Below are 26,422 nucleotides of genomic sequence, written 5' to 3'. Positions count from 1 at the left end.
CTGAAGCGCCAACATAAGGGAGGGTGATATATACCTGCCGCTGTCCATTCTCCACACCATTCAAGCTTTAAAAACTTGTTTCAGCTTTCGAAGCTCTACTAATGAGAAATAGGAACACGGCCATACTGGTTAGGGCAAGGTAGCCATGTGGGAAAGCCTGATTACGAACTTTGGCATATAGTCTATTGCTGGTACCAGAAAAGAAAATTGAGTGTGTGTCAGCGCTTCCACGTGAAATGGGTGGGCGAGTATTGCGGGGAAGCTGCTGCAGTGGGCGGCTACTGCTCTCGACCATGCATGCCTCGTGCCTTGTTTTTGTTTACAAGGAATCTGGTGGCCGGAAAACGTATGATTCGATCACAGTTTGGAGTGAACTGAACATTAGTGCCAAAAATTGGTTTTTCCTGGAAGCTATGAACCGGTAAAAAATAGTGTTACTATATTAGGTCATTTTTTTGTGTTCTCCATTGCAAACGTTGGTGCCAGGAAATTGTATGTAATGAAATCGTATCAACAAGGTTCTAACCTATTTCAATAAGGAATAACTCCTGCGAATTCTAACTACAAAAACCGTGCAACAGTTACTTCAAACAAAATTTCTTACTCCCATGGACTGCTTTTCGGACAAATACAAGCGAAAGGCGAAGGTTTGATGCGTCACTAGCTACCGTAATGTTTCGTGCAGTAAATATGATGAATTGCCATTTCACCCAAAAGGCAAAGCATTGATAGTGATAGGAAAGTATTAGGCAACTACACGCAGTAATTTTTATAGCTTTATCGGCCATGTAAGTTGTGGTAAACGTTCACCTATGAATTAAATTAACAAGTATGGTTTCATGCACCCAGAGGTAAATAAACACGAACAGATCTCGCATGAAGACCCTGAACATTCGCTGTCACAATGCTGGTGTGATGAAGAGAGCAAATAGAGGGGACCTATTGCGGCCTCTCGCTTCAACGTATCTACAAAAGATGAGATTATGTGGCTTTCAACCCTAGTCGAACATAAAGACAGCACTCGAGATGCGACCAGCCCTCTTGGCTCGCTTAACCTTTGCAGCCGGCATAGATTGCCTTTAAGATACAGCACATGGCCTGCATATGCGCTCAGTCATGCAAACAGCCATGCGCAGCCATGGCCACAGTAAAGGAGGAGACATGCGCTCTCAGAAATACAATGCAAAAGTGTACTGACTATGTATGTAGTTTGTAAGGTAGAACGTCATTGCAAGCCGTTATCTGCAGCCAGCAACAACACAAATGAAGCATTGTCAAATCGTGATGTTCTGATAACGCCATTGTAACTGCCCATGGGGCTGTGCCTGGAAAACGAGTGAGCTTTCGCAAGGTTTCTGAAATGCGCGTGCAGTGCTCGCTCCCACATCTCGCAGATCACACATTTATCGCTCTTGGACTGGAGCGGGACATACACTGTCATGCACCCAGTTTGGCTACGCTTTTGTGCACCCTCTTTACGCCACGACCTTGTTTCAAGTGGTCACTGTAAAAGTACAAAGAATCAATGTTCATCATATCTGGGTGCAGTCTCAATAGGTATGCTTAAAAAATTGTAAATGCAGTGAAATGTGGTCATTGTAACTGATTATCACACCTGGGATCGTTATAAATTAGTTGAAGTGTACTCATATAAAGGAACCTACATGTCTCCCACTGCAACAACAAGCACGTACCTTGGCCTGATTATTTCTTCGTCATGTGCTCTCTTCCTCTCAATTTTGGTCTTTTTGTGTGTTTTTGGCTTTGTGCTGGCCTCGAAGCTTTCGTCTACAAGGTTTGCATCAGATGCAAAAAGAGGCGTGCCAAAAGGTGACTGGTTACTGGCCTCAGCCAGAATTCTGCTGCTGCCTGGTTCAGGGCAACCTTTTAGCTTTGGCCGCTTGCCTTTCATCAACTTGGCTGATGTGCACACATCTGGCAGATGCAGCAATGTATGATCCTGCGGCAAGAAATAGGGGCACATCAGAAGAGTACATATTAAAATGCAATCACATATTGTTCCCTTTGGAAGCATGGATGCAACAAAAGAAAAACAAACAGATTGTTTCTTTAACACAACAGCACAAAAGACCAAACAAGAGACCTTTATGTTAAATGTCTAACATATATAGCTCAACAGATTCGCCTTAAAATGTTGTGGCCATATTTTGTCATGCTATCGACAAGGCAAGATTTTTTTATTATTTGAAGTCTCTCATTCTTCAGTTTGAAACCTGCAATTTATTTGTTTGACACTTGCAACACATATGAGGCCCATCAAAAACACATGCACACGCTTTTTTTTTTCCTTTTATTGCAGTGCAAGGACACGAGGAACTGAAATAAAACTGAACGTTGAGAGAGCTAGTTCTTGATCATTATTGGAATGCAGCACGGAAGATGATAAAGGAATGGAAAACAAGAAAGTTTGACAACAGGTGTGCTGCTTTCCAACGATGAGAACAGGAGATATGTTTTTGTGCATCATCAGAAGCGGTAAAACTTCGAAAACCTTGCCTTTTCACTCAGGTCAGAATCCGCATTTGATGTCTCGGTTGTTGTTGAAGAAGTCTCCTCTTCAATCACCATTTTCTTGCGCCTGCTCTTCCTGTCGTCTTCTTTCTTTTCGCCCACTAGTACTTGCTTCTCACCCGCTGTCTGAGTTGCGACACTTGCCACTGCCTCCACACTGCGTTCCCTGCTCCATGCTTCTGAGCCAAACCACGTTATGAACTTCCACCATGCCACCAGCTGCCTCTCGTCGACAGCTTTTTTGACCAGCACTGAAGATGCCATTGCCTGCTTCGGACGCACTGGTGACTCCGACCTCATTGATGGCAAAGACGCCTGCACGCCAGTTTCCTGCTTCTGCCTGGCATTGGTGCGGCGCCGCACACCGTTTCGGTTCCCACCCCGGTCAGTGTCCGGGTCTCGTGTAGGGTGGTGCTCAGAGTCTGGCGACCGCGATAAGGACATAGAGCTCCTGCTGGTCGACACCTGGCACGATGTGTCGACCCTGCATGGACCTGTGTGCTGTTGCTGCATATCATGACTCTTGCGTTTGCTGCTGCAGCTGCTTGCTGCTCTGCTGTAGCTGGATGAAAGGAGAAAACAATCTGACAATTACGATAGAAGCAGAAAGAGGACAATTTACCGTTCAACAGTGTTAGCACTGAAAGCGCAGAGCACACTTATTTGCAAATGTGGCTAAAATCACTAGTAGAACACCATTGCACTACAATGATACAAGTTTAAAAAGCCCTAACACCACCACACTTGGAAGGTGCTTGCAGTATGCAATTCAATTCATCGACTGACAGAAAGATGGTTTTTGAAGCATAGATTGGGTAAAACATAGATGTCATACTTTTGCATGACGATTTCCCACTGAATTTTTGAGATTCTGGTTCCAAGACAATGTTTTCAGCTATAGAAAACTCTGCTGATAACGCAGTAAAATCTGTCTAACTCTCACAAACTTCGAACATCGAATCCTTAGAATTCACCTTCTCATCCCGGCAAGTTTATGTATTATTTAATGACATCAATCTCCTGATAAGTCAAAGGTATTTGGTTGTGCCCTGGTTAAACTGGATGACCACAGGAGCTTGCTAAGTGCAGGCATCGCAAATACGTGACACGGTAGGGCAAAAGCGGTGCCAGTGTAAAACCAAAACAACTCGGCGAAGTCAGCATCACCATAGACTGTAGCGGGCCGCACAAGAACAGGAACGCTTTGTGCTGTTTTATTCTTGCATTTAGAAACATGCATAACACCATGTTGGGAGCATGCCTTAATAACAGTGCTGGGCAGTATTGAAGATACATGTATCATGATACGTCTGGCAAGACACGATTTTACTGTACTAGTGTTTATTCTTTCCAATTTAACTACAATGTGTACAATTCAAGTGACACCAGAGAAGCCAGTAAGGAAATGCAAATCACTTCATGTATGACTGCTATGCAAACATTCAACTCATAGAGCTGCAACATAGAACATTGCAGATAGCTCATTCTCACCGATGAGATAATTGATGCACATGGCTGCAAAAAGTATGCTTTGAACAAACAAATGTTTCAAAGAGCTGCCCCCATGTGGTCCTAAGAAAGCTGCGATGTCCTTGCCATTTCCAAAGAAACTTCCATCTGGATTCCTCTGACAGTTCATGTGCTACTATATGCAGTAAGCATTAGGTGAATAAATTTGGTTTCGCAGTTTTTATGACGAATATAACATTATTACAATAAAATATTCAGCAAGCAAACATCAGCTCATGCAGTGAACAATGCAAAATGTTTTGGTAAAATTAACAAGGCAGGGAAGTCGTACTTACGAAAAAAAAAAAGGCCCACTCACCTGACTAGCGGAATGCTACAAAGTTATTTAGTGCTCCTAAAAACAAAACACGACTGATGAAGTATAATTCCCCTTGCTTCGAGGCTGAACCCAGGACTACCGTCTCAAGCAGGACATTTTTGTTTCAAATGCAATGTTTGCTTTTTGGGGACACGTAAATGAGCCCCTTTTTTAGCATTCAAAAAGACAGGTAGATTGCGATTTTTTTCTTATGCGTAAAGTCAACCCCACTTATAATGATCCCAGATATAAGAATCTATCAGTTATATAATGACCGAATTTCATGGCATTTACAATTTTCTGACCCTACTTATTGAAACTGCGTCCCAATATAATGAAAATTTTCAAAAGCGCCATACTGTTACGACTAACAATTCAAACCTGATCGCTGTACAAGGAGAGTGTTTGTGAAGTTTCAAAGCCCGAAAGCACGACCGAACTGGGCGCACGGAACTTTGACACTGCATTGCATTCCTTAAATGACGTTTCTGACAGAAATTTGCAGTTAGATGCAGAAAAGTACCGGGTGCAAAAATGAAGGTACTGAAATCCTTATTTTCAGACCAAAGTGGTTTCAAATCATAACTGCCGATGCCAGCTACGGCGTCATTAATTTTCATGCATTTTGAAGGGAGAGTCCACATATAATGAACTAACTATAATATGAGCACATTCTGCAGAACTACTGAGTTCGTTATAACAGGTTGAACTGTAGTAAACACAATTTAATTATAACAGGCATTTGGAAAGTTCAAACATAGGTACTTTACTCATACACACATGGACTGTATTCATGACACTTAACAAGGCTTGTTGAGAGGGGCTAATTGGTCTTCCATACCTGAGTAAGTTGTGCTACACAGGTTACTCGAAAACAAGATGTGCAGCAGATGAAAGAAAGACGAGCTGCGCAGTTCATTTCCATGTCCCGTTTTGTCTACCACTGATCCTGTTTCATAGCAACCTATGTTTGCAACATGCTTGGGTATTCACTACACGAAAAACATTTGCCACAAACCTTTGACTCAAGCACTGGCTGTCAGCTGTGACCCCTTGTGAACCGGGAGAGGAAGCGGCCAGGGAACGCAGGTCAAATGCCTGCAGCCTTCCAGTTGGGTGTGCCACAGCTCCCTGGTCAGTCATTGTGGTGAGCGGGTAGAAGCTTGTGTGAAGGATGCGGTCTCGCTCCAGGTAGGCATACGCCAACGCGCAGAGTAGCAGGAAAATTGCAGCACTGAGGGCACAGCACTGCATGAAGGGCTCCCAGCGAGGGCGAGGCAGCGATGCCTGGCACAGCCCCAGGTACTGTCGTGGCACTGTTGCAGACATCTTGTAGGCCACCCGGCCGGGGCCCAGGCTTGTCTGCAGCTCTAACGTGTGCTCCACAAGTGACAGCATGAAATCTGGCGTAAACCTGACAGCAAAATGGAGACTTCTAGTTGGCACTCTAATAAAGAACAAAGCTGAGCATACAGTGAATTGGTCCAGACTCACTATTGAGCAGCAGTACTGCCAAGATTATAGGAGCGGACAGAAAGAATTGCAAACAAGGGGTGCTGAATCGCAACTGATGATTTATTGAAGACATGCACTTACAGTCAAATGTTCACCTTACAAAGCTTGATATAATAAAACATGCAACGTAACTTTTTTCCTTTCCTGATCTTAGTTTCACTGAATTTCTCTGAAAACTACCCATTTCTTTCCTGCAATTTAGGAAAGCTATCTTATTCTGAAGTTTCGGCTGAATGAAATCTATACACACTGCATTCCTGCACCTTGAGCGTTTGTGACAAGAATAAAAACAAAAAATTATCTTAACACAGGCTTTATTATTTCTTGTGTGAAAACATTCCACTGCGCTAACTATTGTGCTGTATAGAAACTGCAGTGGGTCCGCTCCATTTGTGCTTGTGGGCATGTTTCCAAATACACCAGTGGCCATTCAGAAGAAAACATCAATGGGTATTAAGCTTACAAGCACCTCAGTGATGATGAAAGAAAGTGCACTGTCTTTGTGTTACTGCGTCACTGTTCACATTGTCATTGCAAACATGCATCCTAGTGTTGGGGGGCCATCATGATCACAAAACATATATGCATGGCGGCAGCTGACGGTGGCTGCTGGCATTAGGTGCAATCCACAAATTTTCTGTGAGATCGTTACTGCACAGGGCAGTGATTTTGATCAGGCAATTATTGCTAGTCTCTGGGAGTAATTTGTTCACGCGTGCTTCTGGATAAGATGCAATCCACTGGGACTAATTTTTTTGGAGCCTGCAAACAAAGTTTTGCAACTGAAACATTGAAACCTCGTCGGTACGACTGTTATGCTGAAGTTTGACAATGACATATTCCAAGGAAATAAAGGCAATGAAGATCAAGACATGTTCACGAGGCAAAATGTAACAAAACAAAATGACTTGCAGTTTTTAATTTGTTGTTTTTCTTAGTGGTCTTGAGCAACTTCTGCTCTCTCAAATGCTCCTTGACTCGACGCCCTTCCTCCACTCCACATGGTCGAGAACAGCACCACCCCTCGACTGAAGAAGAATCTCAAGACTTGCCGTGGAATGTCAATGAAGTGAAATGACCACTCCTGTCGAAACACGGCACCACCATCCACTTTTTCAAGGCGAGGTGGATTGTTGAGAGGAGGAACGTTCTAGAATAGGGGGGTTGTGTGCCAAGCTTTATTTCAAGCTACAGTGGAATCTCATTGACACGACCTTCACAGGAACCGGAAAGTAAAGTTGACAGTTGTTTTAGCATACACTAAAGAGGATGCAGACAAAAGCCTGCCCGCTCACAAGACATTCATTACATTACTTGACATTTTCATTCTAATGCAATGTTACTTCTTATCACTTGTTTTCTCCCACTAAAGGTCGTGGGTTCGAGTGCCTTAATGAACTCTACCTTGATTAACTGTGGTTTAATTAAATTAGCACCTCCACCACTTGCGAGACAGCTGTTAAGCCTCAACGGCTTATTGCGCAGGTCGCACGCTGAAGACGATGACGCTGGCCATGATGATGAATATATACAGATGAAGAAGATGAAGGGGTAATATAATGCTCACAGTACCTTAATTAACGACATCCTAATTAACACCAAAGGCTGCAATTTGAGTGACTTAATTAACTATACCTTAATTAACTATGCCTTAACATCAAAGGTAGTAGGTTCAACGCTCAACTTCCAAGATGTCAACTGGAGCCCAACTTGGAGATATTGCCAGTTCACCCATATGTCCATGTTGGGTCGTGGGTTCAAGTGCCTTAATTAACTTCACCTTAATTAACACCGAAGGTCGTGGGTTCCACTAACACCAAAGGTCGAAGGTTCGACTCTCGACCTTCACGAGGTCAATTGGAATCTAACTTGGAGATATCGCCGGTTCGCCCATACCTCCAAGTGCGTTCAACTCCCACCAAAGGTCGAGGGCTTGACTACCACCTTAAGTGTGGGTTTGAGTGCCTTAATTAACTCTACCTTAATTAAATGTGCCTTAATTCACTTCGCCTTAACACCAAAGTTAGTGGGTTCGACTCTCGACCTTCACAATGTCAACTGCAATCCAACTTGGAAATATAGCCAGCCGGTTTGCTTATATCTCCTAGAGGGTCCGACTCGTACCAAACGTAATAGGGATGAATGCCTTAATTAACTATACCTTAATTAACACCACAGGCCCTGGGTTCGACTCCCACAAAAAGTTGTGTGTTCAAATGCCTTAATTACTCCTATCTTTATTAACTGTCCTTTAAATAATTTCACCTTAATTAACACCAAATGTTGAGGGTTAAAGTAGCTTAATTAACTCTATCTTAATGATCTATGCCTTAAATCACTTTGCCATAATTAACACCAAGGGTTGTGGGTTCAACTCCTACCAAATGTTGGGGGTTCGGCTCCCATTCTGGTGCCACTGAATTTTGGTGCCGCAATGTCGGAAATCGGATTTTTAGTATCATGAGCCGTCTAAGGCTTTCGCCTTCAAACGTATCATCTGAAAATCGCATTATCCAAAGCAAGCTCCAAGAAGTATGAAAATAGGTGCACTCAGTGATAAACTCAACCCTCTTGAAATGGTTGCACCCTTTTGGCTGTATATTTGTCCCACAACTATCATCGTCATCTGCCTTGCTTGCGTTTCCTTTCATGACAACTCAACGCTCGCTACTTTCCTGTTGAGAATGTTGCGTCACGCTGGTAACACACAAGCCGTTCGCGACTTGGAAGTACCACGCTCACAGCGTTAAAGAAAGGAAATGCGGACAAGACAGATGACAATTATTTTTGTGGAACAAGGTAAGCCCCAGAGGGTGTAATTTTTTTAAAAAGTTAACAGCAAAGGTTAGAATGGAGTAGAGTGACACTGCTCCGCATAACATGTTAAGCGGAGCAGCATCAATTGACGCTGCATGAACTGCAGCCAATGCAATTTTATTCAGTAACGTCGAAATAGATTGTCGGTTCGCGCTGAACTTTCTTCTTTTCAATGTCTGCAAAAACATTCTGCTCGAAGTAAAAAATAAAGCTGCCGTTTCCTCATTCAACTAAGCAGTGGTGCACCATCAGTCGGTGTGGCTGCAATGCTACAGCAGCGTTGTACCGACGGCAGCATGCCACATGCGTTTGTTCTTCTGTGTGGCTAGGACTTAACGTATTGTTGCAAGGTCGTTGGAATGTTATTTTGCTAGTACACCAGAATATAAAGCTACGAGTCTTAGAAGTACCAGTAAAAGGCCACTTCTGCTGTCATATTATCCAATTTCAGGTAAAAACACAATCACAATAACCATATGAAAATGCATTGCTCCTATAGAAATTGGCTGGGAATATTTAAAAGAATGTATTATCCCGAAAAACGTGTCATGCAGAATTGTACCAGATTCCCCTTACTTCTCTGCCTTTTTTTTCCAATGCATGTGCATACTGTATTACCACTGCTACTGCTGACAAACACAGGTAAGGCACCTTCAGAATGCAAACTACATGGTAGCATGCTCTTTATAATAGTGGACTGCATCGTATGTTTAAATTCTAGCCAGTCATGAACAAGCTAAAAACAAACATTGTACACAGCTATGCAAATTTCATCTGCACAAGACAGTTTCCAGAGTACACACAAAAATGATCACACATATAATTTATGTTATCCTCAGCTAAAATAACTTTCCGGTCGATACCTTGCAGTAACGCAATCCCAGTCAAATGTCCAAACACCTATGTTCCTGGTTGGTTTCTTCCTTCTTTATGCCAGGAAAAATGTGGCAACAGGATTCTACTACAATGCTAAAGGGGAACATGAGCAGTAGGAAGCGGCTTGATGACATGGCACAACTACTCACGCAATGTCAATGCGTCGGGTGGCATTTGGCTTAAGTTCAAAACCGTGGCAGTCCAACACCCTGAAGCCGTACCCCTGACAAGGCTTGCCACTGATGTAGAACGCTTGGACAAACACAGGAAGTTGACCAGTGTTGCGAGCTGTGAACCCTCGTCGTACCGTGAAGTTGGGCTGTGACAGGCGCATGTTTCTTGTGCCTGCACCAAGAATAAGGTTAGCAGACACTGGTGCGACTTTCCAAGATTGCACTGAAGTGTCAGAATCGATATATTTCAGTGAAATGTCACGGTTGTGTATACCCTCACAGAGGGAACCGTAGAGGGCAAAATGATTCAAAATAAAGTTGCGAGTCAATGCAAGCATCCTGAAGTGAGCATTACGAATTCATAACACAGCTACTTTGAGTTATTTATGGGGTTGCGCATTCTGAAGTCGGCCTGATTCGGCCCACCACGGCCCACCACAGTCGGCCCACCACAGCCACCAAACTACCACAGCTGGTTCTACTATCAGATCCCAAAACCGCTGCCAACGAAGTGCACATCCCCCACACAGCCGGAGGCGGATGGCACACGTCACGGCCGTACCTTTGTATAAATCACATTTGTGGAGCTCACCATCACAGTCCTTCAGGTGACTTTCCGAGAGTTCGAAAGTCAGCACAGCATCACCACCTGGAACCTTGTTTCCAAGACGAAGCTGGCCATAACCACCTTGGCCCTTCAGCATCACCGCACTCACCACGGTCAGATTGTTCCTGCACCACAACACAGGCATATAAATGAGGGCTAGCAAACGCCAGAGTCATGCTAACACAAAAGTTATTTTGCCACAGAAGACACACATGTATAGCTTTTACAGCCTAAATACAACCTTTCTCCCCATCAAAATTTCTGGAAGAATTCCAAACGCCTTGTAATTTGTGAGCTCATGATTTGTTATGTTCGTTACCAAGCATACAAGCATTTCATCAGTACCACACAAGTGAAATTCCACAGTGTACCTAGTGTAGCACTGAAGAATAGAATGCACTGTGTGGTAGGTCCTGTGGCCATATTTTCCCACCTAGCAGCTGACTGAAGAGAGTGGCTTTAAGCAACAGCACTAGGAAATTCACTTAAATGCACAGCAAAGGCTACACAGTTTAAAAGTTTGATTTTGCTATTGACGTCCCTTGACCGGACCAATGAACATACCGAATGAGCAACAGAGAGGAGGCAGGCTGGTCATCTTTGGGTGAGAAGCCAACTTTCACACGTACTCTCATGCCCGGTGTCAGTTGGAAGGCCAGAGACTTCCTGTGTGTCTGGACGTGGAAATATTCCTCGAGGCCTTTACCATAGGCTAGGAACACATTGTCGGGGCTTGGCTGTACGAAAACAACAAAAACAAAAAGCACAACCAACTTAAATAAGAGCCCAAAAGTACGTAAGAACGTAAGAGGTGACAAATGCTCTCCTTGTACCTAGCAGCCAGCTATCACATGGTAACTGCTTATTAAGCAACTTTCAACTCAAGCTGGGAAGTGTTATAAAGATAGTAATGCGATTAGCATTCTCAGCTCACTTCGGGCACTTTGTGTCTATCTATTTAGCTTGTGGGGATGCGCGACTCTCACGCGTCCCCTGATATCTTATTTTCCCGCATAGCTCCTGCAGTGCGGCTTCACCGCGTGGCCTGGCGCCCGCGACGGTCGGAGTGGTACAAGCGCAGTGCGAGAGATGGCGCGAGTGTTGCGCTGCTGCGGGGTTACTTGGGTGCGGGAAAGACAAGAGCTCCCTCTTGGGTTCGGGACAGCAAGCAGTGCGGACGTGCCGTGCCGCACGTGCGCCGATCCATGCTTCTGCGAGACCGTCTCGCGTGGCCACCTTGGAACGCGCCACCGTTCGCGTGACCGTACGCGCTAACGACCAGGCGCTGGGATCCGGCATGGGGCGAACATATTCGCTCATTATCCGGTCGCGGTGAGTCGGACTTCTAGATTTGTCGCGCGCCCATCGGCATGTTTTGTGGATAGCAACTCGGCTAGCAGGCATTGATCTATGAAAGGTGCAATAAATGCCCTTGTGATGCCCTAGATGGTGCCCTAGATGCCCTAAATGGCAATAAATGCCCTAGATGGTGCTGCATGTGCAGCACAGCAGCCCAATGCTTAAGGGGCCCCTCACCAGGCCACACAGCAAACTTCGGCTATACGCTGAAAGTTGTTACATGTCCTTTAGGAAGCACTCTACCGCAAAAATTTGTCAAGTCGGCTCATTAGTCGCTGAGATAGAAATATTTCAGTGCTGGAAACCAATGATTTCAGGAGGCGAGCTTCACCGCAAACATAGACGATCTCTCCACTTGCCCGGTCTAGACTACGCAAGTGAAATTCCTTCCCTGCGTTCTCCCATACCAGACTTCGAGGATCGCGTGACGCATACGTCATGGGCCCCGCCTTCGTCTTTTTTTTCTCCTCACTTCTTTAAGGTGTGGCACACTTCCACTGACGGCGTTGCACGCAAGCTGTTGTGACTGTCTTGTTTTGTGCAGCGCATGATTTTGTGTGCTGAGCACGAGGACACCTGACTAGCGGTATAAGTCTGTGCTACATGAATACTGACTAGCGGTATAAGTCTGTGCTACACGAATACTGAGGCAGACACAAGCGGATCATAGAGCATAATCCCGCGCTGGAAAATCGTAGAGAATTACATAGTTTCGGTGTCTGCGTGAGTGAATGCATGACGTGGGAACAAGCAGACGAAACGGAAGTACATCTCTCTTGCTGCAGTGTGAAGTAAAACAAAAACACGCAGACATTCTGTTTGTGTGCCTTATTATTTCTGTAAGCTTTAATTCGTCTATTGTAGCAAATTATTACACAAATAACAGACGTCTTGAATAATTCTCGAAGTCACGCGTCGCCACAAGTGACGTCGCAGCACTGACACGTGTACGTATTCGTACTAACACGTGTACATCCCCTTCCAGCTTGGAGCGCAGCAGCCGCGAGGAGAAGAGAAAATGGTGATCTGTTTAAAATTTCAAATCTTACCGCGGCGCATAACAATGTAATACTTGGCAGACACAATCGTTATTGCGCATTGTATGCTCTGCGCTTGTCAGCTCAAGATGGCCAGACCTGGTGAGGGGCCCTTTAAGCACTGTGCCACCATTGCTATCTCGAAAGTTATGTATGTAAAAGGAGGGGATTTTGGGTGGAACTTTGTGTATGCACCCCTAAATGGTGCAGTGTGTCCAGAAGAAAGCACGAGAGAGGAGTCTGGCTGCAGTACACGGCTCATAGTACGCTTTAGCAGTGGCAATACGGTGTCACTACATTGCTTGAATGCTAATCACATTAACAACAGTCATTGTGATATTTGTTCTGGCGGAATAAATTTTCGGTACTGAACAAACAAAACATATGCACTCGAAATGGAAAGAAAATGCAGGAACGAATTTGTCTCTCTCTCTCTCTATCTATCTATATATATACCGTATTTACTCGCATAATGATCGCACTAGCGTAATGATCGCACCCCTAAATTTTGTCGTCAAAATTACATTTTTTTATTTCCCGTGTAATGATCACACCCCGAACTTGCCGCAGCCATATGTCGTGTGCCAAGTCTAGCTAATAATGATCGCGCTTACCATCTGTCGAATGCTACGCGAACCACTCTTTCAAGACAAACCAAGCGGTCTGCAAGCACCAAACATTCTTAAAGGGACACTAAAGGTTACCAGAAACTCAAGTTAAAGTGGTAGAGCAATGTTCTAGAACGTCTAAGGCGTCAATATAATCGCGAACAGACCTTTAGTAACCGAGAAATTGAGGTAAATGCATGACACGATTTGAGACCCCCCAGCGACATTCCGGTACTAGCCCGATGACGACAGCACTCCTCATAATTTGTGTTACTAATACTCAACTACTCGTATTAAAAAGAACATTTCATTAGGTTATAAGACGGAATAAAATGCTACTTGTCTACTTCTGTTCGATTCCAAGAAAAAAAAATAACATTTTGACGTTACCCTTCAGTAGTGTGGGTGTCGAAAGGTTTCGTTTTCGCTCGACTCTGCGCCGCGCGCGCTTTGGAGTTTCAGTTGTTTCGTTATCGCGTCGTGCCGCGCTGGTTCTGCTGGCTCGCGAAACTTGCATTTGGAACAAACAACGAGAATGCCACGTCCATGTGATGTTGTGGGAATCCCTCGTTGCTTTCCCGCTCCGGAGAGCCAGTGTCGAGGCCGCCGTCATAGTACGCAACGACGCCGGCAGCGCGACCCCTCAGCAGCAGGTCGCGCTCGTCGGTGCTCAAATCGCTGAAGTTGAGCCCACCATCGCCAGCCAATCTGTCGGTGTCAGGGTCCATTGCGACGAGCGTCGAAGTTTGCGTCATAGAATGAAGTACCAGCTTATGGGCGTCTTGCACTGGAGTTTGAGGTATAGTAGCGGCGCCTGGTGGCGGTGCGGGAAACGACATCTGGGTCGTGCCAGCTTGGGTAGTATTGAGCCCTGGCTGTGGCGAAGCACGTTTCTAGGCCGAGTTTTGCGTTGATTCGCACTTTCTTATGCCCTGTTGCGAGTGCGAAAAGGCTCGTCACTTCTCACAGACCACGCCGACCACGCTGCGAGCTCGCCGCAGCCTATAGTTTAACGAAAACGGACTCTCCGTGTGCCGTGGGACGTAATGCTGGGAGCAGAAGGAATCGGTGATGCCGATCCGGAGAGACCTGGCCCAGACTCGAAAAGGCGTCACCGTCATTACTTCTGTGTCGTGGGCTGCCATGAACAAGAAGGCCTGAATCCCAACATCAGATTCTACCGCTTTCCTTCAAAGCCTCACGAAGTGGAGCGTCGGGCGGGCTGCATAGCTGCAGTTCGTCGCGCTGAGTAAGCGAAACTTCGTGCTATGCTTACTGCTTCGCCTGTCTTGAAGCTTGCTTGATTATCTGCGTTCGAAATTTCGGTCTTTTGCACCTACAGTACCGACAGCAGACCAACATAGCAGCAGGCATGGCTGGTAATTCACGATTCGAGACCCGGCCACAGCGACAATTAACAATTCAACCGATGCGAAGTGGTGAAGTGTGTGCAAATGAGCACAAATGGTCGGGCTCATTCGATGACAATTCACTACTACTCTACGAGCAGCACAGGTTAAGAGAGTTAAATGCGCCCATCCTTGATCTCAAGTCAGCATGTTGAAGCAGCGCAGCAAGGCAATATTGATTGCAGCCCATCGATGTTCGAGCGCTGTCATTAAAAGCTACATCAAGCGAGCAGCGCACGAGCTCGCGCTGCAGCGCGATTCGCACGTACGTGCGAGCTCACATGCATTGCATCAGTTTAGCGGCATGCAGTCAACAAAGACTGCAGGAGGCCCACCGTTTGGCGGCATGTCGAAAGACCGGTCGCGGCGCGTACGATCGTGCGCTCGAGCAGTTCGTACATCGCGGCCCGTACCGTCGTGTGCTCGAGCAGTTCCGTACACATGATGTCTGCTTATCGCTACTGTGGATTCATTTATAGCACGCATTTCCTTGCGTTTGCGCGCCTGAATCTAGCAGCTAGCGTGCAAACCTTACCTGTAGTTCCACTTCGTACGCGACTCGCTTCACTTGCGATTGACACCGTGCTAAAACTTCGCCGCCTAATTCTTGAACGACGAACACGTATTCGGCACTGCATAATTTCTTGCCTTTACGCAGTGTGCCACCCCTGAAAAAATCTTCGGCGCCCAATATACGCGCGTGCTACAACACAACCGAAAGTGGCGGGTCCATATTGTTAACGTGCTTTCCGAAGCAGACGACCGAGCTTGGTACGACCCATTTTAGGACAGAGGGCGCTTTTTAGCACCTTTCTCGCAGCGCCCCCTGGGCAATGCAAGAGCCCCATGGTCACGCGTTTCTCATTCCGCTAGCCACCATACTCCCGCTTTCGCTCTGCTGTCGGCTCTGTCTTGGCTCTGTTTCTGGCCGGGCGTTTACGTATTGCGCAGAAAAGCCGTAGCGCCGTCTGCGGACGCCGTTCTACTCACCGATGGCGCAACATCACTATGAGACCATGATGTCAGTACTCCTCGATCGGAGGGCGGGCGATTTGAACTGCGCTAGAGGTACGCGGACGCTTCAGAACGCATTTTCTCTTAAAATAAGTCTCTCCTTGGCACGAAACAAGCGTTTCGAGGTTTCTGTGATGGTATTTCAACAGTCCACGTTGACTTAATAGTAACCTTTAGTGTCCCTTTAAGTAGATGCCTCATTTCATTACTTTCATCACTTTCCGCACTTCCATGACTAAAAAAAAAGCTGCAACCAAACTTGCCTTTATTATGTGTAGGCTTTATAATGGTTGTGGTCAACAACAACAAAAAAGGCGCCTTTCGATTCTTCTCATCTGCACTCGTGGGCACGCAACAAATCGCGAGCGGAAACGATAATAGCCACGTTTACACTGATACATCAAAAGTGTACCCTATCCATACGCCGACGCTTGTAACGCAGCTAAGATATTCGCCCACCCTTAGCGGAAACGTGCCGTATTAGGATAGTAGTGAAGACAGATGCCGCAGTTTCCGCAGCATGCCAGCCATGTGTTTCTATGTCACTGGCAGCTAAGCGCGCCCATCTGTTTCTGTCCTCTCAAAGTGGACATGGCTACGTTACTGCCGCAAACTTGTCGATATTAACGATATTACTCATTACTGATACAGAAGAAACTTTCAATGCACGTAAAAAGAAAATAGTGTTCGGCACGTTCGGCTTGCCCCGCCGGCCGCCATTATTGTTTTGGTGTCCCGCAGCAAATGCGGGCCGAAAAAATTTTGTTTTTTCTTTTCGCGGGAAATTTAACCCGTGTAATGATCGCACCCCTGATCTTGCGTCAATTTTTCTGGCAAAAAAAGTGCAATCATTACGCGAGTAAAAACGGTATATACAGTGGAACCCCAGTTATACGTCCGCCGGTTTTGCGACGAGCCGGGTTTTACGACGGATTAGCACAGTCCCGGCGAAGTCCCCATAGAAGGAATGCATTAAAAACCCTGGGTATCCGACGCGATTTTACATCTGACCTGCGTTATACGACAACCCTCGCGAAGCGCGGGACGAAACGGCGGACGAAAAAAAAGTGTTGCAGGTCTCTTTCCTCGCTCCGTCTCTCTGCAAGTTAGAAAATGTTCTCGTCAAGTGGCTGCATCAAGCACGGAGCTCTGCGATAAATGTCGACGGCGCCATTCTAAAAGAAAAGGCGGACCTTGAGGCATTGCGTCTGGGCATCGGCAACTTTCAGGCATCGAACGGGTGGCTGGATCACTTTAAAAAACGAAACAGGATTGTGTACAGCCGCTCGGCAGAGAAAGCACTTCCGTGGACGTTTCGACCGTGAACGAGCGGATGGAGTCGCTGCCGGAGATGATTGCTGCATACAAGCCCTGCGATGTTTTCAATGACGATGAGAGCGATATTTTTTACTATATGCAGCCCGAGCAAACCCTTGCGTTTAAAGGTGACAACTGTCATGGTGGCAAGCATAGTAAAGAGCGTGTGATGGCACTATTCTGCGCTAACGAGGACGGTTCCAAGAGGCTGCCCGTGCTCGTTGTTGGAAAGTTTGCAAAGCCACGGTCCTTTAAAAACTTGAAGACGCTGCCATGCAGCTACAACTTCAACAAAAAGGCGTGGATGACGTCTTTGCTCTTCAGCAATTTTTTGCAGCAGCTGGATAACAAAAATGGTGCTAAGGCGATGAAAATATTGCTTTTCGTGGACAACGCACCGTGCCACCCACCCGATACGCCCAGCCTGAGGAACATAAAGGTTGTTTTTTTTCCACCCAACTGCACAAGCCAGCTGCAGCCGCTTGATGCCGACATCATTAAGTGCGTCAAGCAAGGGTACCGGAAGCGGTTAGTGCAGTGTCAGCTGGTGGCTATGGAGCACAGCGACTCGGAAAAAAGGATCACTGTGCTCTACGCCATGCATTTTATTGCCAGTTCGTGGAACGCAGGGTCGCGAAGCACGATCGCTAACTCGTTCAAGCACTGTGGCTTTAAACGACAGACTGCCTCCTCTGCTGGGGACGCAACAACCTCAATGCCGCTTGAGGCCGATGCAGGCTTCGCCAACGACGATTTCGGGGGTTTAACCCTCACCACAACCTTCGCCGAGTACGTGGAGGCCGACGACAACGTTGCAATCTGCGGCAAGGTGTCGCTGGATGACGCCATCGAGGAGGCTCCTAGTGCCAATACCGCTGTGACATTGGACGAGGACAACGATGACGCCAGAGATGTCGTGCCTATGCCTACCACGTCCGCCGATGTGTGATGGCACATAAGACGGCATCCGGAACTTCATCTGTTCACGCGACGCCACAGAGGACCTCCTTTTGGGCGTTGCCCAACTCGAGTGAAAGTTCTTGGTTCACGGATCAAACAAGGTCCAAAAGAAACTTACCAATATTTTTAATGTTCGCGCCGGCTGGCGGGAATTGCGGCAGCGGGCAGTGGAGTGCCGTAAAGGTTTGTTTGAATAAAGCATTAATTCTTATCGCATTTACTTTTTTGGTAATTTGAGTTTCCAAGCCCTGCAGAGTATGTTAGTAGTTTACATTAAAATTTCTCGTAAATCCGTCGTGCGAAATAAGTATTACAGTGAAACCGTGTTAAACTGTACCTGCTTAAACAGTAGTTTCATTTTAAAAGTATCAAAGTCAAATCCCCAACTCAGCGGCCATTGAACATAATCAGTTTTGCATCCGCATAAACCGTACCAGCTTATTGCGTATGTATCGGTTAACACATAGTGTTTCCACTTTTCGTTGCGCAAACACGGCGGCGCTTCATCTCCATAGGGCGGCCCGGCAGAACAAGAAGCCTCAGAGATCTGAACAACGGCCTCCAAGCGCCCTGTGCATTTGCATGTGAAGCAACATCAACATCAACATCATTTCGGCGCTGTCCCAGAGAGCGTTGTGGCATCATGTAAGCGAGGACTCACGTCACGCCGAAGCTCGGATAAAAAAGACGCTGAAGTGCTCAGAATAGAAGAAAAATTAGAAACGTTCGTGCTTTCGAACGTGACACGAAGTCCGCGCTGGCACATGACATGGGTCTACTGTTGACTACGGCGTGTGGCATTTGGAAATGTGAAGAAGTTGCTTGGCAGCGCTGCTGCAACCACAAAGAGATGCCGGCTGCTAGGTTCGACTTTTCGCCATCGTTGCCTCTGTTTTGCCGAAGTGTCACGTAGTGACAGTGATAAGAATGACACGAAAAGCGACAGCACGGGCAATTCAGGGGCCCGACAGTGGCAGAAGCTGCGCGTTACGTCAGCCTGACGAATGCAATCGTCACGGCGAGAACAGCATCTCGCATTGAAAAAGGCGCCTGCGACTTCTGCAACGCTACCACGCCTGTGCACGGAGAATATGCAACACCAACAAGGAATCTGCCATGCAAGTGTTTGCCGAGAAGAGGGGGCTGGCTGAAAAGCTGGCTCACAGCTTCAGCAAGTGTGTGTGTGTGTGTCTGTGTGTGCGCGTGTCCGCGTTCGTGCTGACGGGTATGCATGCGTGCATTCGTGTGTGCACGCGCGTGCGTGCGCATACAGTGCAATAAGTTGAGCATGGACTGCTCTGTTTCTCCACACAGCAATTCTCTCTCAACTAGCAAGTACAAATGGAAAGTAATATGGCTGAAGATGATTAGCCTGCTGAGATATTTGATGCATCAAATTGATGTACATTTCTGGTGAAATTTTTAAGCATGCGACTGGCATCCTTGGAAAGCTGGCATGCAAATATTTACACAGTTGCAAAATAACTGAGCCAGGTTGGTTGCGTAGTTGTTCTATATTCACATTGTACTCCTCCAGGTCCTGTAAGCTGAATGCACTGGGCTCGCTCTTCAATGCCGCTGAAAGATTCAGCATGCCTGTTGAGTGTGCAGCCATGGTGAGGGCTGCATCCAAGTCAGGGTACAAGAATAATGGCAACACCTGAACCAGCACAGGAAGGCTGGATGGGTTCTCCAAGGTCAGTTGCCTCACCTGGAACAAATGAGCAACATGTTTCTGCAATGCAGTATGGCAAGCTTATGCTTTAATTCAGCAAGTGCAGTTGTTGCACGTTACCACCTGCCTTTAGAACTTTTTGTTTGCCTTTGGAAGTTTTTGTTAAATTACGCCTGGTAGACCTAATTTACTAAATATGACATGCGCGTCGAAATGACAAAACTGAATGTGAAGGCAACGCTACAGAAAAAATATTTTCTAATCACCAGGCATTGCGAGATGATAGTTTGCTGCTTTTTAGCATTTTGAGTGCATCGCCACTTACATTGCCGAGATAAGTAAACTTAGCACATGCAACGCAATCTGCAACTTTTGTCAGTGTCAATGTGAGGCCAACGATGCTCCAAAGGCAGCTTGATGAGCCAAGATGACTCTCGGGCTATTTGGTTGGTACTAGATGAAGGTATTGCAGTGCAAATAAGACAAGACACAAAGAACAGACTTTTGACCTTGTGTAGTGTCCATGATGTGTGATCTTCTGTTCTACGTGTCACCTTATTTGCACAGCAATGGCTTCATACAGATAGATAAACAGGCTGCAAGAAGCCTAGCATTTATTGTGATGCTATATTTACGGAACTTCAGCCATATTTCCCTGTAAGTAATTGTAGTGTGGCTCATGTCATTCCCATGGCCTATAATCTGCACACTGAGAACAGAAATGGCTGGAGCATCATGGGTACTCCAATACTTACTGTTAGGTTCCCAACTTGCGTAACTGGAAACTTCAGAACATTCTTTGTTGACAGCTTTGGCCAGTGAAAGAGCACTTGTGCCTCCATGAGGAAACCTTGTGCCTCGCTTGTGTCCACTTTTAGTGTCACGTTAGCACTGCAAAACAGGCGATGGAACTCGCTAAGAGCAGAATTTACACAAGTTTGCTGCTTCTGCATCATTCAGCCCACAAAGAAATAACAAGATTGCCAACAGTCACCAAAGAAATCCAGCACACACTTCAAAGTTTGTGGTGCATATATATAGAATTTTATTTTGAAAATTTTTAGATGGGGTGGATAGTTTAGCAAGGTTCAAAACGATCAGGCAGTGGGCGTTGCAACAGGGACAGACACAAAGTATATGTTCAGATGACTCCTGAGATCCACAACTATCACATGTAAAAGGGTCACTCATTTCATTAGAAAATAAAATGGAATTAGTGAAAGCCACTCCCAGCCACAGCCAACAACAAAATAATTTTTCATCATGGCACAAGGCCAGATGTACTATACGGAAATGGTAGACATTGTGCAGGTTACGATTTCCAAGGGAATTCTAGACTGTTACTGTAATGCAGCACAAAGCTGCCTCGGGAAAAATTTTAAAAAAAGTTTTGATGCTACTTGGCGCATGTGTTCATGGCACTCGTTGTAAAGAAACATGAAGGGGCGTACTGCACCCAGTGGCAACTACAATTTGACTTACTATATTTACTCGAATCTAGGCCGACCCCGATTCTAAGCCGACCCCCTAATGTCCAAAGCCAACAAAAAAATATATATATATATTACCTCGAATGTAGGCCGAACAAAAGAAGCGAGGACAAAATGCAAACAGCATTTATTGAATCTGAACGTGCAGAGCTCATTCAACGCCGTCGTCGCTGCTAGACTCGTCGCTGTGTTCCTTGTCACTGTCACCTTCAAACAGTGCACTATCTTCGGTACCGTCAAGCACATTAGATATGCTGCACTTTTTAAAGGCGCGCACAATCAAAGTACCTGGGATGTCGTCCCACACTGCAGCTACCCAGCCCGCCAGCTGCAATAGTGATGCACGTTTGATGTGGTCCGTTGCCGTTAGCATGTGGTCTTCATCAGTCAACCAGTCCGTGTAATATTTACGCAGACGATCCTTGAAAGGTTTGTTGATGCAGACATCAAGTGGCTGCAACTGGCCCGTCATGCCGCCCAGTAAGACAGCGAGGTCCGTGTTCACTTGGGCGAGCGCAGCCTTCACATTGTCGGTCAAGTGCCCACGGTAGGAGTCGACGACAAGGAGCGACTTCTTTGTCAAAAGGGCTCCTGGACGCCGTCACCACACAATCTTAACCCACTCTTCCACCATTGCACCCGTCATCCACCCATTCTCATTTGCCCGTACAATGACATTTCTTGGGAAAGTTTCTCGAGCAGGCAGTGTCTTCCTTTTAAATATCATATAAGGAGGGAGTTTATATCCATCAGCTCTGCAGCACAGCATCACAGTTGCGCGCTGCTTCTCGTAGTCCGCAGAGCACACCTTCACCTCTTTGGCACCCTTTTCATTCATGGTGTACGCCACTGGCATATCAAAATACACAGCCATCTGGTCGGCGTTGCCGATTTGCCCAAGGTTGTAGCCTGCCACTTCTCTCTTTCACAGCACGTAGCGCTGAAAAGCTATCAGCTTTTCTTCAAAATCGCTTGGCAGCTTCTGGGTGATTAAAGTGCGACGTCGGAGGCTGAAGTCGAAGCGCTTCATAAATTTCTGAAGCCAGCACCGGCTGGCTTTGTAATCCTTTGGCGTTCATATGTAATCCTAGCTTTCGTTTGGAGCACTTCTGTTGTCACTGGAAGGGCAGCTACTCTCTGCATCTGAACAAAGTTGGCCAAAACTGTCTCCGCTTCATGGTGACGGCCTTTCTTTGGTCTGCTAAATGCCATCCTCATTGCGGCGCACGCAAAAAGCTGTTGTCGTTGTCCCCTCCAACGACAGGCGTTTTTCTCATCGACGCCAAAGTCTCGCCCGGCTTGTAGGTTTGACGATGCTTCTGCGGCTATCACAACTTTTCGCTTGAAAGCGGCACTGTAGTGGCATCACCTGCTTGGTGCCATCGCGATAACACCACGACGCACACTGATACGGCCGACATGACACAGGTCAAAATGGCGACCTCGCTTGTGTATGGTTGGCTACTAGCATGGCTAGTAGAGGCTGCGATACTGACTTTTCTAGATGGCTCTAGCTATGCACCATATTTAGCAGCTTCAATGAAAAACTGGCGCGTTTCTTAATATCCTCAAATCTAAGCCGAGCCTAGAGTTTGAAATATGATTATTTGAAAAAAACTATCGGCCTAGATTCGAATAAATACGGTAATTGATTTTAGGCAAGATTCGAGGCAACCATACCATGCCCAGGTTTGCTTACATGAATACAGCGTGAGAACTGGTCTGCTGATGACTGGCGCAGAGAGCACCCACCAAAACAAATTCTATATAACAGCAAAAATACCTACACATGCCTCCTGCTTTCCTGCAGGGCCAACCAGCGGCCATGAATGCTTTGAAAGAGCTCCAGGTCTGCATCACCAACATCACTAGGCAGGTTAAGTCCAGACAGCCACTGGTGACCCTCTGCAGAAGAAAGCAGCACAGAACTTGAATGCCGACGCCAAATACACACTGTTGGGCAATCTATCCACAATCCAGACTAAATCCCCTCATATGCACCATGAAGGTTTCAACAACAAGGCACACAGGAATCAGAAGTTGCCACTAAGCACTCTGACAGTACGGCTGTGATTTACTCACCAGTTGTTGCTGTTGGTAACCCACTGTAGCACTCCTGCTTGCATTCACGCCTAGGGTCAAAGTAGAGCTTCCCTGCCTGTGCAGACAGGTTAACATCATAAACTACACATGTAACTGCAGTGGTGCACAATGTCTGTACTGCTATGGCACTTGTGATTAGATGAGCCTGTTTACAATGCAAAGTGGTTAGTACATGCAGGTGAAAGGAGGGACATTTAAAGAAACTGAAACTGAAATCAATAGAATGCATTAGGACAATAACTGTATAATAATGTAACAACCTGCTGCAAATTTTTAATGGCCTTTATCTCCCGCCTTAACATCCACTGGTAGCCTGAGCTGACCTTCCACACTTTGTACACAATGCAATTGCCCATCAAGTTATAAATGTATAAGCTATAAGTCAAATGTGATTATTAAAGCAACCACAAAAACAGCAATCAAAGGGGCATACAGGTTTTCTCCTATCATCTGTGAGGAATACGTGGCACACCTCCAAGCAGATGCAACACATTTACCATATTTACTCGAATCTAACGCACACTTTTTTTCGATAAAACGGGTTTAAAATTTGTGTGCATGTTAGAATCGAGTATGACCTTAAACGTGCGTTACCATATCGCCATCGGCATATCAAAATGGCCGCCTCATACGCGCTTCGAGCCTAGCTGCCGTAGCTTCCTCCATGTGCTGTAGTATGTGTTGCACCATCAGTCTTCCCGTTTTCTGCATTTGCGCTATCAGCATGGAAGTGCCAACAGCAAGGGTATGTCGACTTCAACACAATGCCGTAATTAAAAGGAAAGTGATCATGTGTGCGGAGACGGACGGAAATCGGGCCGCATCACAGGCATTCGGAGTTCCCGAAACTTACGTGTGGGACTGGCGCAAACAGGAGATGCATTCTACTATGGTGGCTGCTACGTACGGCGCAGCCACGCACCACCTATCTTGAAAGTGATCTGCTCTCGTGCCTCTCGTCGCTTAGTTCGTGTTGAAGCGAGGGGCCGCACAAAGGTCAATTCGCTGCATGATTTGCTCACTCCTGCTACCGCTGATGAAGAGTTTCCGCGGCCATTGCGCGAGATGTGTTCATGTTTGCTTGTGCGTGCGTGACACCATGCTTGTTCACTTATTTAGTAAGCGAATGTTTAAAAGTTTATATGGCCTGTAAAACAACTATCCTTACGTTTCATATAGCTGTCTACTAATTTGCTATCACAATCAATGCTTCGCCTTTCGGGTGAAACTGCGACGTTTTTATTTATCGCAACTTTAGTGCATTTGGGGTAAATTTTTGTTTTTACAAATGAGAGAAAGTTGTATTTCTGTATGAAAGAATAAGGTGCACGGTACTGTAAAGAACTTTTCTTTCTTTAGGTCACGGAAAATGGGTGTGCGTTACAATCAAGGGCGCATTAGAATCGAGTAAATATGGTAACACACAGATTAGTCATCGGTAACACACAGTAGTTAGTCATCCACGATCCTAGCGCGGTAGGTGCAATAGAGGCACCACCTACCCAGTTCTTGCTCCTCGGTTGCAGCACAGGCGAAGCATTCTGAGTCACTTCAAAAAAAAACCTAGAATCTTCAGGAACTGTTTGCACTGAAGTCACTGTCATGGAGTGTGAAAATGTGCTGTGGATATACAGATTCTGCGATGATACTTTCCCCTAAGGAGAAATAAAATGGCAGAGTGATGCGAATTAACACTACATCGACACTTCGAGCACGTGCAATTACGGCTCTCAGTCACAGCTGTGTAAGATGTGGAAAAAGGGCCACTGTTGTTAACAGAGCACACAAATTTAGTACGCAATAACACTAAGAAGATGTAGCAATCTGAAACAGAGGCTGCAGGTTAATTTCATGACAGACATTACTCAGGAGGTCAACGGCCAAAATAGTTGAAGTCATCAGAAGGACACCAACCTGTGTTCTGACCTAACAGTGTTTCCCTTCCAAGTATTCACAGCTTTTCTTTTCGATTTCCTCTGAGCTCATGTAAATCATAACCTGACAGGACACAGTTATGCAGACAATGATTGATGCCCAGGTTGAAATTAAAGCTTACAAGGTACCCCACAACACACCGGAACATTCAAGTCACATCATTATGTTGTCCCTTCTTTTTAGCTCACGAGTAGGTTTATGCAAGTGCATGCTCTTCAATAATAACCAGATGTGGACGAATGTTTGAAGTTTCTGAATACAAATCAAACATTAGACACCAACTAGTATTCATATTCGTGTGTGAAAACGATCTATTTCGTTTTTTCAAATATTGAAACTAACCAAATATTTCGCAACAAACAACTCTTAAAGTGGGCTTACTGTTCTCCTTCTGATCAACGAAGTATCGCAAACTCAATGAAGTAAAACAACGAAAATAATTTTCAAGGCAATGCAGAAACAAAATAGGTATTCCAAGCTTTGTTTTTGATTTGTGACGGAAGTCTATATGACAATATGATTTTTGCTTGTAGTCTGTATTTTAGCGTTTCTTGCAGTCTACATGTAGCAGTTTTATCTTTTACGCTATAACTAGTGATGTTTTCTTTGCAACCCACTCTTTTACAGTAGTTTTTACAGTAGTTTTTACAGTTCTCCAGTAGCTTTCTTTTTTTTTTTTTTCCACAGCTTCCTACCTTTTTTTAACTATTATTTTAAGTTTTTGGAAAGCTAATCATACAGCAGCCATTCATTCTTGGAATGCTTGTTTATAACCAGGCTATAAAAAATGTGCAGTTCTGTTATTGACAATTAGTCATCTTGTGTTTAAAACTGATCCTAATTGTCCTTGTTAGTTGACTATCTTTCCTCTCACTCGTCAATACAAGTGGGGTACCTTATTATACCGAGATAAATATTCTTGCTATAAATATATGCTTCTGCATTTGACTATTAAATGTTCAACACTTACTATTCATATTCGATTCGTTTTCAACAAGGTGACATTTGCCTATACAGTCGCCGACCGATTTTCCGGACTCCAAAAATTCGGACATGCCCGATTATTCGGTCAGCTTCGCGGCACCGCCGTTCTCCCCATAGACCATAATGTATAACAACTGCCGAAAGTTCGGACACCTTGCAGCCTCTAGTCTAATTTTTCGGACA

At 45.6% G+C, this 26,422-nt stretch overlaps 1 protein-coding gene across 3 annotated transcripts in view; it reads right to left on the bottom strand.

Moving 5' to 3' along the window:
• The window catches only part of Tmem131 (Transmembrane protein 131), a 111,449-nt gene that overhangs the window by 49,299 nt on the left and 35,728 nt on the right, over positions 1-26,422 (bottom strand). For all 3 annotated transcript variants that reach the window (XM_055073835.2, XM_050183054.2, XM_072287843.1), the window contains 11 exons: positions 24,823-24,975; positions 23,300-23,375; positions 23,005-23,122; positions 20,483-20,618; positions 19,575-19,763; positions 10,913-11,085; positions 10,334-10,473; positions 9,718-9,913; positions 5,379-5,774; positions 2,518-3,094; positions 1,695-1,960 (listed from right to left, as the gene is read on the bottom strand). In XM_055073835.2, coding sequence (XP_054929810.1) covers positions 1,695-1,960; positions 2,518-3,094; positions 5,379-5,774; positions 9,718-9,913; positions 10,334-10,473; positions 10,913-11,085; positions 19,575-19,763; positions 20,483-20,618; positions 23,005-23,122; positions 23,300-23,375; positions 24,823-24,975 — 2,420 coding nt within the window. The remainder of the gene's footprint in view (positions 1-1,694; positions 1,961-2,517; positions 3,095-5,378; positions 5,775-9,717; positions 9,914-10,333; positions 10,474-10,912; positions 11,086-19,574; positions 19,764-20,482; positions 20,619-23,004; positions 23,123-23,299; positions 23,376-24,822; positions 24,976-26,422) is intronic.

This window comes from Dermacentor andersoni, chromosome 4 (assembly GCF_023375885.2).
Source record: "Dermacentor andersoni chromosome 4, qqDerAnde1_hic_scaffold, whole genome shotgun sequence".
NCBI classification, from domain to species: Eukaryota; Metazoa; Arthropoda; class Arachnida; order Ixodida; family Ixodidae; genus Dermacentor; species Dermacentor andersoni.
The sequence above is the reverse complement of the archived record's forward strand: the minus strand, read 5'-3'. Positions and strand labels throughout refer to the sequence as shown.